The sequence below is a fragment of the Astatotilapia calliptera genome, chromosome 20, assembly GCF_964374335.1.
Source record: "Astatotilapia calliptera chromosome 20, fAstCal68.1, whole genome shotgun sequence".
In the NCBI taxonomy this organism is placed as follows: Eukaryota; Metazoa; Chordata; class Actinopteri; order Cichliformes; family Cichlidae; genus Astatotilapia; species Astatotilapia calliptera.
This window is the reverse complement of record NC_137441.1, coordinates 31,214,549-31,225,469: the sequence shown is the minus strand read 5'-3', so window position 1 is coordinate 31,225,469 and position 10,921 is coordinate 31,214,549. Positions and strand designations below refer to the sequence as shown.

Below are 10,921 nucleotides of genomic sequence, written 5' to 3'. Positions count from 1 at the left end.
AACTGGGTCAGCAATGCAGAAAGTCAAACAAATACTGGAAACTTGAGTACAGGACAAGTGGTTGTTGATAAGAAGTTCCCATCGGTGTTCTAGGGCACTGAAAAGTGGAAACTATTTTACTACCCAAGTATCACTGATCAAACATAATAGCTGAAGTATTTTTCAGAATAAAACAAATATGAATATGCAGACTCCTTCAGCAAGGTTCTGTTATACTTTACTGCTATTTCTATTTTTAGAAAACTGCTAAAATTACAATAAAGCAGAGATGGTAGAACAAAAAATTATGCAACTTTTCAAAACAAAATTGTGGGTATATATTCTTTATTTCAGAATTTGCAAAGTGTTTTTCATCCCACAAAGCTGTTCTCTCAATAGGCCACCATTTTCTGTGAAAGAGATAATAGAGAAATGTTAGACTTAAAGTAAAATAATGGTATTAGCAGCATTGAAATTATGCACAAACGTATGGACACTTACAGAGCTGATCCAGTCGATGTAAGAGCTGACTCGGGTAAAGACAGTGGGCTTCTTGGCGTAGTTGCAGCTGAGCCCAGAGCCAAAGCTGACAATACCGTGAACCTCCCAGACTCCAGCAGCGTTCATACAGTTCAGAGGACCACCAGAGTCTCCCTGAGGCAGGTGGGGGAATCAAAGTGATCAGTGTGCGAATTCCACATTCAGCAGTTATTTCTTAGACTAGCCCACAATTTTCTGATTGCTTATCACACATTACAGAGATTCTTTTACATTTTATGTTGCTCACAAAAATGCAGCTTAGTAGAGATGGTTGTGACATCATTGGGAATAATATAATACAATTTTTGAACATTAATCTAATTTTCTTTTCCTTAAAATTAATAAAAAAGTAATTACTTTATAATAACACCTTGTTTTGTGTCGCTGGCTTTTGCAGAACCCACAGTTAATTCATTTTAATGCAAAGGCAAAATGGCCAGTATTCATATTTGAGAATCTTTGACTAGTAAATATGATAGCTTTGCTTAAAAATGAATGAGAGTTGCACTTGCTAGTCACTAGCTTTTATTTGTGGCTAAATGTTGTGCCCAGTGAGAAGATTGGATGGAAGAATAAATACAAAAAATATGTGTCCCTTCATTCACAGCATGTGGAAACGTGTGACTGAGTTAATTCCACAATCTGTGTGGCACACTCTGAACTTTTAGGAAAGTTGAGTTTAACTGAAGTTAGCTGATGTGTGAAAGTGTGACTCTTACAGTGTTACTTTATGCGATTAGAAAATCATTATTTTAGACTCACATTGCAGCCAGCCACAACTCCGTCTCCACCCGCACAGACCATGGTTTCCTTCACCTGAGAACCCCACCAGTCAGGCTGACTGCAAGTTGGGTAGTCCACCACTGGCAGGAGAGCCTGCTGCAGGATGTCAGCAATGGGACCACCGGCTGTGTGGACAAAAAAGACGTAGTTCATCTCAGACCAAAATCTCAAACAAAAGAATCCAGGGGCCAAAGGGCGGAACTCAGTTCTATTTAATACTGTCGGGGCCCTCCACAACAGTTCCAGTTTATCATGTGGCCCCTTGTAAAAAATTAATTGCTCATCCCTGTTTAATTGTAAAATAGTTATGATGGATTAGTCTACAGAATGATCCTGAAAGGATTTTTGACTCTTCTTTGACTGGGTTCCCTTGTGACCTAGTGGTTAAGACACCAAGTATGCCCTTACTTACATTCCCCACTGTGCTATCCAAATTAATAACAGAAATATGATTCTTTATTCCAGAAAAACGAAGCACTAAACAACCAAAAATGCATCATGTTAGTTAGTAAAAGTATGTGTGTATAGATTTAATTTAAAAAGTAAAAACATGCTAAGATGATACTGTATACTAGGAACTGACTAAGAAAAATCAACTTATCAAAAACATCCGTATAGTCTTCCCTTCGAAGGGGAAAAAAAGAGAAAGAGACAGTTTACATAACAAGTTGTGTCACGAAATGATTATTTGAGAAGTTTTGAAGGGATGGATAGAATTAAAGAAAGCTTCTCTTAAAAAAAAAGGGCACTCACTGAACAGGCGTCCCCACCCAGTGATGTAGCAGGATTCATTATTGGGGAGCACAAATTCGGCCTCGGGAAGACAAGAAGCCATGACGGTATCAGAGAAGTTAACGGAGGACTCGAGCTTGATCAGGGCGATGTCATTACTGGGCAAGAAATGATTAAACATTGTATTTAACCAAATACTCAGCCCACAATTATAAATGCACATAACGCACATGATCTTTTTGATATTCAAGTCTCACAGGTAAATTCTTAGTAGTAGCAGTAAAATGTTACCGAATAAAAAAGGAGTTCCAGTCCTCATGCACAATGATGTTAGAGGTGCCGACGAACACAGAGCCATTCTCTGTCTCTAACAGGTTGTGCTTTCCCAGTCCCACTCTGTACTCCCTGCTGGAGCTGCAAGGTGACAGAACAGATTATAATGCTGATATGTGTAAGCAAAAAATTTGTTTCTGTGATCGTTAGTAATTCCATGCATGATTAAAACCCTTGGTTCTTATACCTGATACAGTGTGCAGCAGTGAGGACCCACTGGTCAGAGATCAGAGTGCCTCCACAGGTGTGTCTCCACTCACCCGCGCTGTTGTACTGCAGGGAAACCTAAAACATACATAAGAGTACAGTGAATTACCTCTTTGCTATGTTTGAGCTTGATTTTGTGCTTTATGAGAGTGCTGCTTGTTACGCTGGTTGCAGTCTGTTCGCCCTTGTGGGAGTTTGCAAAGTGTTCGTTGTTACTTGGTCATTTCTCTGGATAATCTAAAATCTGTAATCTAAAAACCCAAACTGTAGCAGCATTTCAGTTTTTTAAAAACCATATCCTCCTATGTCTTTTAATTTACTGTACTGTAACCACTGTAAACCTTTTTTTAAAGATCCTCCAATAATGCTTCAAATTGCCTCAATAACTTTTCATACCAGTCTTTACCAGTCTAGCAGTAAATAAAGTCTGCCTATCTTTAACAGAATACATTTTATGTTGATGATATTCAGATTTTTCTGAATAAAGTTTTGAGTGTTTACCTGCCAGGGCCAGCTGTGAGGCCTGACATCATGTCCTCCAACCACCCGCGACACCACAGGGGGGAAGGTAGGCAGCCCACACCCGTAGGCTGAGGGGACATATGAGACAAAGATTTAAAAAAAAAAAAAGCACATTGTTTACCTGCATGAAATTTTGTAGAAAATACCCACTGAAGAGACAGCTGGATAAAAACAGATTTTTGTGTGCAGTGTTTGAAAAGCTCCTTACCTCCTGCGACAAACAGAGCAAGCACCAGAAACTTCATCTTGGCTGTATCTCCACAGATTCCATTCAACCTGTGACATTTTTATACCTTTCACACTGTTACGCAACAGAAATCCTTGGAAACTGAGCCTCTGACAAGCCTTGATGCTTGGGTGGAGCTAAGTGAACGGGACAAAGTATTTTGGAGTTCAGTATTTTTTATGTTTTTTTTTTTAAACGTATCAGTGGAATTGAGGGTTTTTAACTTTATCACCACATGCTGCAGTTCACACAAAGACACAAAGAACCTGACTGCATATTTACTGCAACGCCCCCTATTCTGATTTCCTTTGAAATGCTGCACTCTCATGTAGGTGGAGGAAGAAAAACAAAACACAATGACACAGCTGTCTAATGAACTAATACATTATTATTAGTATAGCACTGACATACTACCTCCCTTGTAAATGTTCAGTTAGTTTTTGGACAGTGACACAGAATTTGCACTTGTGCCTCTGATCGGTATTGGAATATTTGGCTGAAACTGAGCAGCGAGTATAACCCTGTACAACTGTGAATTCTGTGGTTTTTCAGGGCTTTTGATGTTGCTGAGCTGGCCAGGACATTCGTTCTTTTGAAGAATATAATAGATTGTTGATTTGGCCACTTCCAAAGTTTTTGCTGTCCTTCTGATGGGCTTATTTTGGCTTTTCAGCCTCATCCTGAGCTCCTTTACTTACACTTACATCTCTCTGGACAACATATTGAAAGTTATAGTAAATCGCAACCATAATGCAGGTTGAATAATTAAAGTGTACTCCAGAACTTTTATCTGGTGAATTTGCCTAAAAATAGTGAGGGCAAAAAAAGCCTAGTTTCACCACGAAACTGCTTATCAGTGAATTATCCAATTACTTTTGACCTGCTGTGAATGGGGCACCATGTATAAAAATGTCTACAATATTTTTGTAAAACCCTTGACTTGTCAATCATTATATAATATTATAGATATTTAAGCAAGAGTTTCAACTAGGAAATTGCTTGCACAGTTTATATTATTCTATTTGGTCCCATTTGGCATGGTTTAGATGTGGAGCTAGTGCTATTCCAGTAGTTATGGGCAGAATTTATGGACCTAAGTGTGAAAATGGAAAATAAATTTTTTCTTTGATGTTAAAATACAGGACTGACTTGTTTAATACCCAAGCTTCAGACTCTCTTGTATGAAATATAAAAGGCGTGACCAATTCAGCAGGCATCTGCATGGTTCACACAGAGGTAGAGACGGGGAGATAAGGTTTATTTGGGGATATCTGTGGTTACTTATCTCCAAGGTTGATTTGTTTTTCCTACCAAAATTTCACTTGCTGTGCTGACGGAAATGTTGCAACATGCGATTTCTGCCTGCTGACTCACTATATAAGGGATAGCAGGTGCCTCTAAACTTCTACTGAAGAGAGTCACAATGATGTTCATTTTCTTGGCTTTGTTTGTCGTCGGCGGTAAGCAAATACGTCTTTGACGATTATGTTATGTGTTGGCAAATAAATGTGAACATGCTGTAATACTTCTGATTCTCGTGGAGCATCAGAAATCATCCTACTTTCCACTGTTTCCTCTTAGCCTACGGGTGTGGCACCCCCACCTATCCCCCCATTCTCACCAGAGTGGTTGGTGGAGAAGATGTCCGTCCACACAGCTGGCCCTGGCAGGTATACATACACCTGGGGCGATCGTGGCTCAAGAGTTGGGAGTTCGTCTTGTAATCGGAAGGTTGCCGGTTCGAGCCCCGGCTTGGACAGTCTCGGTCGTTGTGTCCTTGGGCAAGACACTTCACCCGTTGCCTACTGGTGGTGGTCAGAGGGCCTGGTGGCGCCAGTGTCCGGCAGCCTCGCCTCTGTCAGTGCGCCCCAGGGTGGCTGTGGCTATAATGTAGCTTGCCATCACCAGTGTGTGTGTGACAGGTTGTGTAAAGCGCTTTAGGGTCCTCAGGGACTAGAAAAGCGTTATACAAATACAGGCCATTTACCGTTAAAACTCATTGTGCCGTGCTGTTATTTGTTGTCCTCAGATCTCTCTGCAGTACAAGAGTGGCAACAACTTCTATCACACCTGTGGTGGTACTCTGATCTCCAACGAGTGGGTCCTCACTGCTGCTCACTGCATTGGGTATGGAAAAGAAAAAAGGAAGACGTCTAAAATGGAGTGCACACATATGGCACAGAACCAGGCATACTGTAGAGATCGTAGGGTGTTATATATTGCCATATATAACTTATATATCAAAAATGCATAACTTTTCTTATTGTTTTTGTGTTTGGCCAAGCAGCAGTTACACCTACAGAGTTTACCTGGGAAAACACAGTCTGGACACCGCCAATGAGTCTGGCTCCATCGCCATCAGCCCTTCTGTTATTGTTGTCCATCCTAACTGGGACTCTTACAACATTCGGTGGGCCATTTAGCCCACAGTACACTGTTGTGGGCTGGAAACTATGTTATTATGTTTCAAATACTTAATTCATGCTATCGCTGCTTGTTAGCACTCTCTAAGTATGACATTTCTATCCACACCCTAGCAATGACATTGCCCTGATCAAACTGTCATCACCTGTTCAAAACACTAACGCCATCTCGCCTGCCTGTCTTCCTACCTCTGGTGAGACCCTGCCTAATGGTGCTCCCTGCTATGTCACTGGCTGGGGACGTCTGTGGAGTAAGTTCTATTATAGTAACTATATAAAAGTTCAACTAACTATAAAGGCTGCTCACATAAAGCTCCAAAGCCCCGTCTTCAGGGTTTTATAAGTTTTAATATGTTTTCCTGTGGATCATTTTCTCTTGTGAGTTGCTTCTTGTCACTGGCTTACAGTGACAAAAATTCCCCAAAATACACATTTTAAAGTATCACAAAAGACCTCTTGCATCATATAATCAAAATAGTTTGGATTTTTATGCAGTTTTTAAATCTGCAGCTAAATCAAAACTGTGTCTTGTCAACGTAGTTCTCAAACTGTGCTGGCCATGAATCTGGCGATCTTGACTCTAGCCCTGAATCTGAATGCGTTGTCTTTCTCCTCTAAAGCTGGAGGCCCTATTGCTGACATCATGCAGCAGGCTCTTCTTCCTGTTGTTGATTACAGCACCTGTTCCAGGTCTGACTGGTGGGGCAATCTGGTCACCACAAACATGATCTGTGCTGGTGGAGATGGTGTTGTGTCTAGCTGCAACGTGAGTCAAATTTTGTTTATTTCACCAACTTTGAAGTATTTGTCGCTGTTTAAATCAGAAAATATGTCCTTGCCTCAAGAGCATCTTTCTATGACCACATTTGCCTTTTAGGGAGACTCTGGCGGTCCCCTGAACTGCCAGAATCCTGATGGCTCCTGGGATGTCCATGGAATTGTGAGCTTTGGCTCAAGTGCAGGCTGTAACTACTACAAGAAGCCCTCTGTCTTCACCAAGGTCAGCGCCTACACATCCTGGATCAACAATGTAAGTATAAAAAACTTTTGTTCAAAATATCTCACAGTACACAAGATACTTTTTTAAAAGACAAAACTACAACAGAAAGATGATCTGTCACTTGTTTGCGCTAATTATTACACAAATTATAAAATGTTCCATACTCCGATCTTAATTTTAATTTGACCTTCAACTGCGCAGTAGCTACGAACATGGAAACTGATCCATGTCTTTTTCAGGAGCAATTTTAAACATCCTCTTAACGCTTTTTCTTTTCTTTTCTTTTGTCCAGGTCATGACCTCATACTAAGCTATGGACGGGCTTTTGTCAAACTTAGCAGGTAGATAAGTGATCAAATAAAAAAAACATACAGTGGATAATCCAGAGTCCTGTGTGGTTTCTTGGTCATGCAATGAGGAAACAGCTTAAACTAAACATTTATTAAGCATGTGAACACAAAGCAAAAATACATTATGGAGAGCAAGAAAAGCAAAATTCTTTACATGCCAAAGGGAAATGCACACAAGCTGCAGGCTGGGAAAACAGGCCAGTCGTTCTTGGGAACAGTCTTTTCCTCCAGGCTTCATTTTTATTAAATAGCTGCTTGTGCTGCAGGATGAGAGCATCCATCTGTTTTCGTGACACCATGTTGCAGTCATCTGAAACACCCCTGAAGACAAAACAAACCATAATTTTCCTTACTCCGAAACCAGAAGCCACATCGACACACGAATAGAATACATAATTTCCATAGAAGTTATCCGAATGGTTTCAGGTGGAACTGTGACAGCAAAACTTCCCAGAATTTCCGCTTTCCGCCACTACCTGGTTTACCTTGTAATCAGAAGGTTGCCGGTTCGAGCCCCGGCTACGACAGTCTCGTCCCTGAGTGGAGGAAAATCGCTACCTTATTGTGGTGGAGGGGTTTGTGTGTCCCAGGGATCCCAGGGGCTATGTTGTCTGGGCGCTTTTGCCCCCTGGTAGGGTCTCCCATGGCAAATTGGTCCTGGGTGAGGGACCAGACAAAGAGCGATTCAGAAGACCCCTATGAAAAGACCATCGAGGGAACAGTTCACACTGCCTGGGATAGGGTTTATCGGGGCCCTGCCCAGGAGCCAGGCCCGGGGAGGGTGCCCGAGGGCGAGCATCTGGTGGCCGGGCCTTAGTCCACGGGGCCCGGCCGGGCACAGCCCGAAAAAGGGACATGGGCCCATCTTCCTGCAGGCCCACTACCTGCAGGAGGCACCGTAGGGGTCGTGTGCAATGTAAGTCGGACGGCGGCCAGGCCACCGACTCCCAGCTACCAAGACTGGCCCAGGACTGTTGTCTTCCAGGATTTAGGCTGACTAGCGTCTCACCTGGCATCTCATTCCTGGTCAGAGGTATGAAAGTTATTGTTAATGGTCTTCTTATTTTTTTTTTTTAACCGGACTGGAGATATCTAGAACAGAGCAGTATGTATAAGTGCTGATTAATCACTTATTATGGCGACATGGAGTAAATAATTTCTATTATTTGGTAAGGATGTGCGTGTGTGAGCAAGCTTGGGTTGTTAAATGAAAATGAGCTTATCTTAATGTTAAGCTAAGCGATTAGCTATTCTTAAAATGCACATTAAGCAAAAGTTTGTATTTTATGCACTCACTGACACAAAGGTGAGAAAAAAATCACATGAATTCGTATATAGGCCTATGTGTAAATATAATCACACATAATCCCTCATGCGTAAACACAGTTGTTAAAGAGACCAACAAGAAAAGTAAAAAGGAAAACTTATCAAACAAACACTAATTTTCTGTGTGCAATAGAGGGAGTTGGGTTGTGGGCTTGTCTTTTTGTCTTTTTTATTTGAAATAAACAAACAACAAAAAGGTTGTGAAGTAAATCTGTAATCAGTGGTGCTGCTAAATGCTCTGGTTAAGCTAATATGTATTTGTGTTTTCATGCAGTCTTTAATGTATAAAAATGTATATTAATCAGGCAAACTTTGTCATAATCATTTTTGCGCATTAAAGACAGAAATGTGTGTGTTAAATCATATAAATACCTCTTGACTGCACTAAAATGCCAGAGGTCAACATGTTGCCATTTGTGCTGTAATACTGCCATCTAGAGGACAAATAAGTGAACACATTACATTAGATAAAGGTACCCAGTATGCTATTGTACAAGCTACGTGAAAAACACACGGTATTAATAATAATGTCACTGTCCATCAGTAGTTACATAATAGTTAATAATCTTGCTGTAAACAACTTTTTTTTACATTTACAGTCAAACATTAGAATTTTGAATCCTGAAAGTTCTGTATTCTGTGTGATTAGGAGTAGTTACTGCCAATATACTGACAGAACCTGTAAGCGTTATGATACCACAGCAATAAATGACAAAGTTAATGAAGGGTCGCATTTTGTATCTGAGGATTTGTGGCAGTAGAGAGTGTGAATCATTTCAGATCTATGTGTCTGGGCATCTTTATAACCTTCCCCCTACACAGTCTAATAACCTTTCGACTTTAACATATGACTGAAGGCAGTAATCTTAGCATTTTGTACCGATTTTACTTTGTGCAGTATGGAGCTCATTGTGGTGAGGTTTTAGAAAAGAAGAAAATAGTGGAGTCTTGAGTCCCCCCCCCCCCCATAAGTCTATTATTGGAGTGGTTGCTTACATTTTGTAACTTCTGATCTCAGTATGACAGTGATATTTTGTGAAATTATATTCAGATTTAAAAGATAATTATAATGAACTTACTTTGGCTTTTTATTACTCCTGCCAATAAGGCTATGGTATTGTAGTTTTTATGTGTGGTGCCATTCTGTCCTCAAATGTAATAGCTTGACAAGTTTTCAGTTCTGATAAAACTTTGTGTTGCATGAGTTCATGCTAACAATCCATTATGTGAAAGTCAACTGAAAATGGACAAAAAGCCTTATAACTCAGAAGCTATGGTTCTTACACATTAGGTGTATATTGTTTATTATTAATCTCTTCTTTAAAGTCAATAGATTAATGTGAAGATCAAAGTGATAATAATGATATATAGAGTTATTTAAAACTGTGTTTCTTGCTGACAACATGCAGGCATATAAGGATTCAAAATCACATTTTTAATTATGAATTTGTTATGTGCAGTACAGTAACAGGTTATAACTTTTTAAACACATACCAGATTGAATACATGTGCAGTGCTCCTAAAATTAAAATAAACACTTTTTCACTTGATATTTATTGCTAAACATATAACTTACTAAAACATGAAATGGCGACACATGTACACTCAAAATTATGTCAAGTATATTAAAATGTGTTTTTACTAGGGTTGCAACTAATGATTACTTTGATAGTCGACCAATCCTAATTTGTCTTTGATTTGTCGATTAGCCAACGACAAAATATTTCAACAACAAAAAATAATGTGGACATAGGAAACTAAAAATGGCATATCTACAAGTTGAAATAAAGCTTCAAATCAAATACATTTTTAAAATTTTATTTCCAGGTTAAAAATAACAAGTTAACAAAGTTTACAGGTGATTGAGTTCATGAATTCACGATTGCAGTGGGCATGCTCAGAATGTGACGTTTGCTCTTATCTTAGAGATGTTTTCAGCAGATACCATGGTAAAGATGCTCTCTGTCATTACTTCAGCTGTTTGAAAAGTGCATGAGCTCAAACTAATCTATACTCCTTTGCTTAACACCAGTAAAACAGAACAAAACAAAATAACAAGCTGACGTCACAGCTCCACGGTGCAGTGTTTGAAATGCTCGTGCACTGCAGTAGGCGATACTGCCCCCATAGCTTCCTGTGGTGTATTGCAGCTACAAGAATCATTTAGGTGGTTTTACTATATGAACCGTCGACAATAAAATTCCGCTTCGACGAATTTTCATAGTCGTCTTCGTCGTCATCGTCGAGTATAGCGACGAATCGTAGTTTCAGTAAGACAAACAACAAAAGGCAGCACTTTGCACGGGCTTTTACTGCACTACAAACGAATTAAATATGTTTTAATATAATAAATCTAATATTATTCCCTTCAAAGTAAATACTGTTCAGAGAGCGAGCTGCCTTTGTGGAGGTTTGTGCTATTTGGAGTGCTTTGTGTTCTTAATAATACACAAGAGACTGTTAAAGAGAAAATGATTTCAAAGATTATTAGAGATAGAAG

General features: G+C 39.8%; 2 protein-coding genes across 2 annotated transcripts; one reads left to right on the top strand and one right to left on the bottom strand.

The window, feature by feature from the left end:
• Positions 1-307: 307 nt before the first annotated feature.
• On the bottom strand, positions 308-3,396 carry ela2l (elastase 2 like). The gene is made up of 8 exons (XM_026153955.2): positions 3,305-3,396; positions 3,076-3,164; positions 2,555-2,652; positions 2,326-2,448; positions 2,056-2,192; positions 1,282-1,427; positions 481-633; positions 308-389 (listed from the first exon to the last, which is right to left on the bottom strand). The coding sequence occupies exons 1-8, from the start codon at positions 3,339-3,341 to the stop codon at positions 372-374; spliced, it is 801 nt and encodes a 266-aa protein (XP_026009740.2). The 5' UTR covers positions 3,342-3,396; the 3' UTR covers positions 308-371.
• A 1,268-nt stretch (positions 3,397-4,664) lies between these two features.
• Positions 4,665-7,126, top strand: LOC113013217 (chymotrypsin-like elastase family member 2A). Its single transcript, XM_026153942.2, has 8 exons — positions 4,665-4,782; positions 4,904-4,992; positions 5,352-5,449; positions 5,610-5,732; positions 5,860-5,996; positions 6,366-6,511; positions 6,623-6,775; positions 7,038-7,126. Exons 1-8 carry the CDS (start codon positions 4,746-4,748, stop codon positions 7,053-7,055), a joined length of 801 nt encoding a protein of 266 aa, XP_026009727.1. The 5' UTR covers positions 4,665-4,745; the 3' UTR covers positions 7,056-7,126.
• The last annotated feature ends 3,795 nt before the right edge of the window (positions 7,127-10,921 follow it).

What these genes read in the sequence shown, in the direction of transcription:
- ela2l (XM_026153955.2), bottom strand. Translation starts at nt 3,341, where the DNA reads ATGAAGTTTCTGGTGCTTGCTCTGTTTGTCGCAGGAG. An exon ending in TGCTCTGTTTGTCGCAGGAG is followed by an intron (nt 3,165 to 3,304) that starts GTAAGGAGCTTT and finishes ATGTCCCCTCAG; the next exon opens with CCTACGGGTGTGGGCTGCCT. An exon ending in TGGAACTCCTTTTTTATTCG is followed by an intron (nt 2,193 to 2,325) that starts GTAACATTTTAC and finishes TTTCTTGCCCAG; the next exon opens with TAATGACATCGCCCTGATCA.
- LOC113013217 (XM_026153942.2), top strand. Translation starts at nt 4,746, where the DNA reads ATGATGTTCATTTTCTTGGCTTTGTTTGTCGTCGGCG. An exon ending in GGCTTTGTTTGTCGTCGGCG is followed by an intron (nt 4,783 to 4,903) that starts GTAAGCAAATAC and finishes GTTTCCTCTTAG; the next exon opens with CCTACGGGTGTGGCACCCCC. An exon ending in TGGCTGGGGACGTCTGTGGA is followed by an intron (nt 5,997 to 6,365) that starts GTAAGTTCTATT and finishes TCTCCTCTAAAG; the next exon opens with CTGGAGGCCCTATTGCTGAC.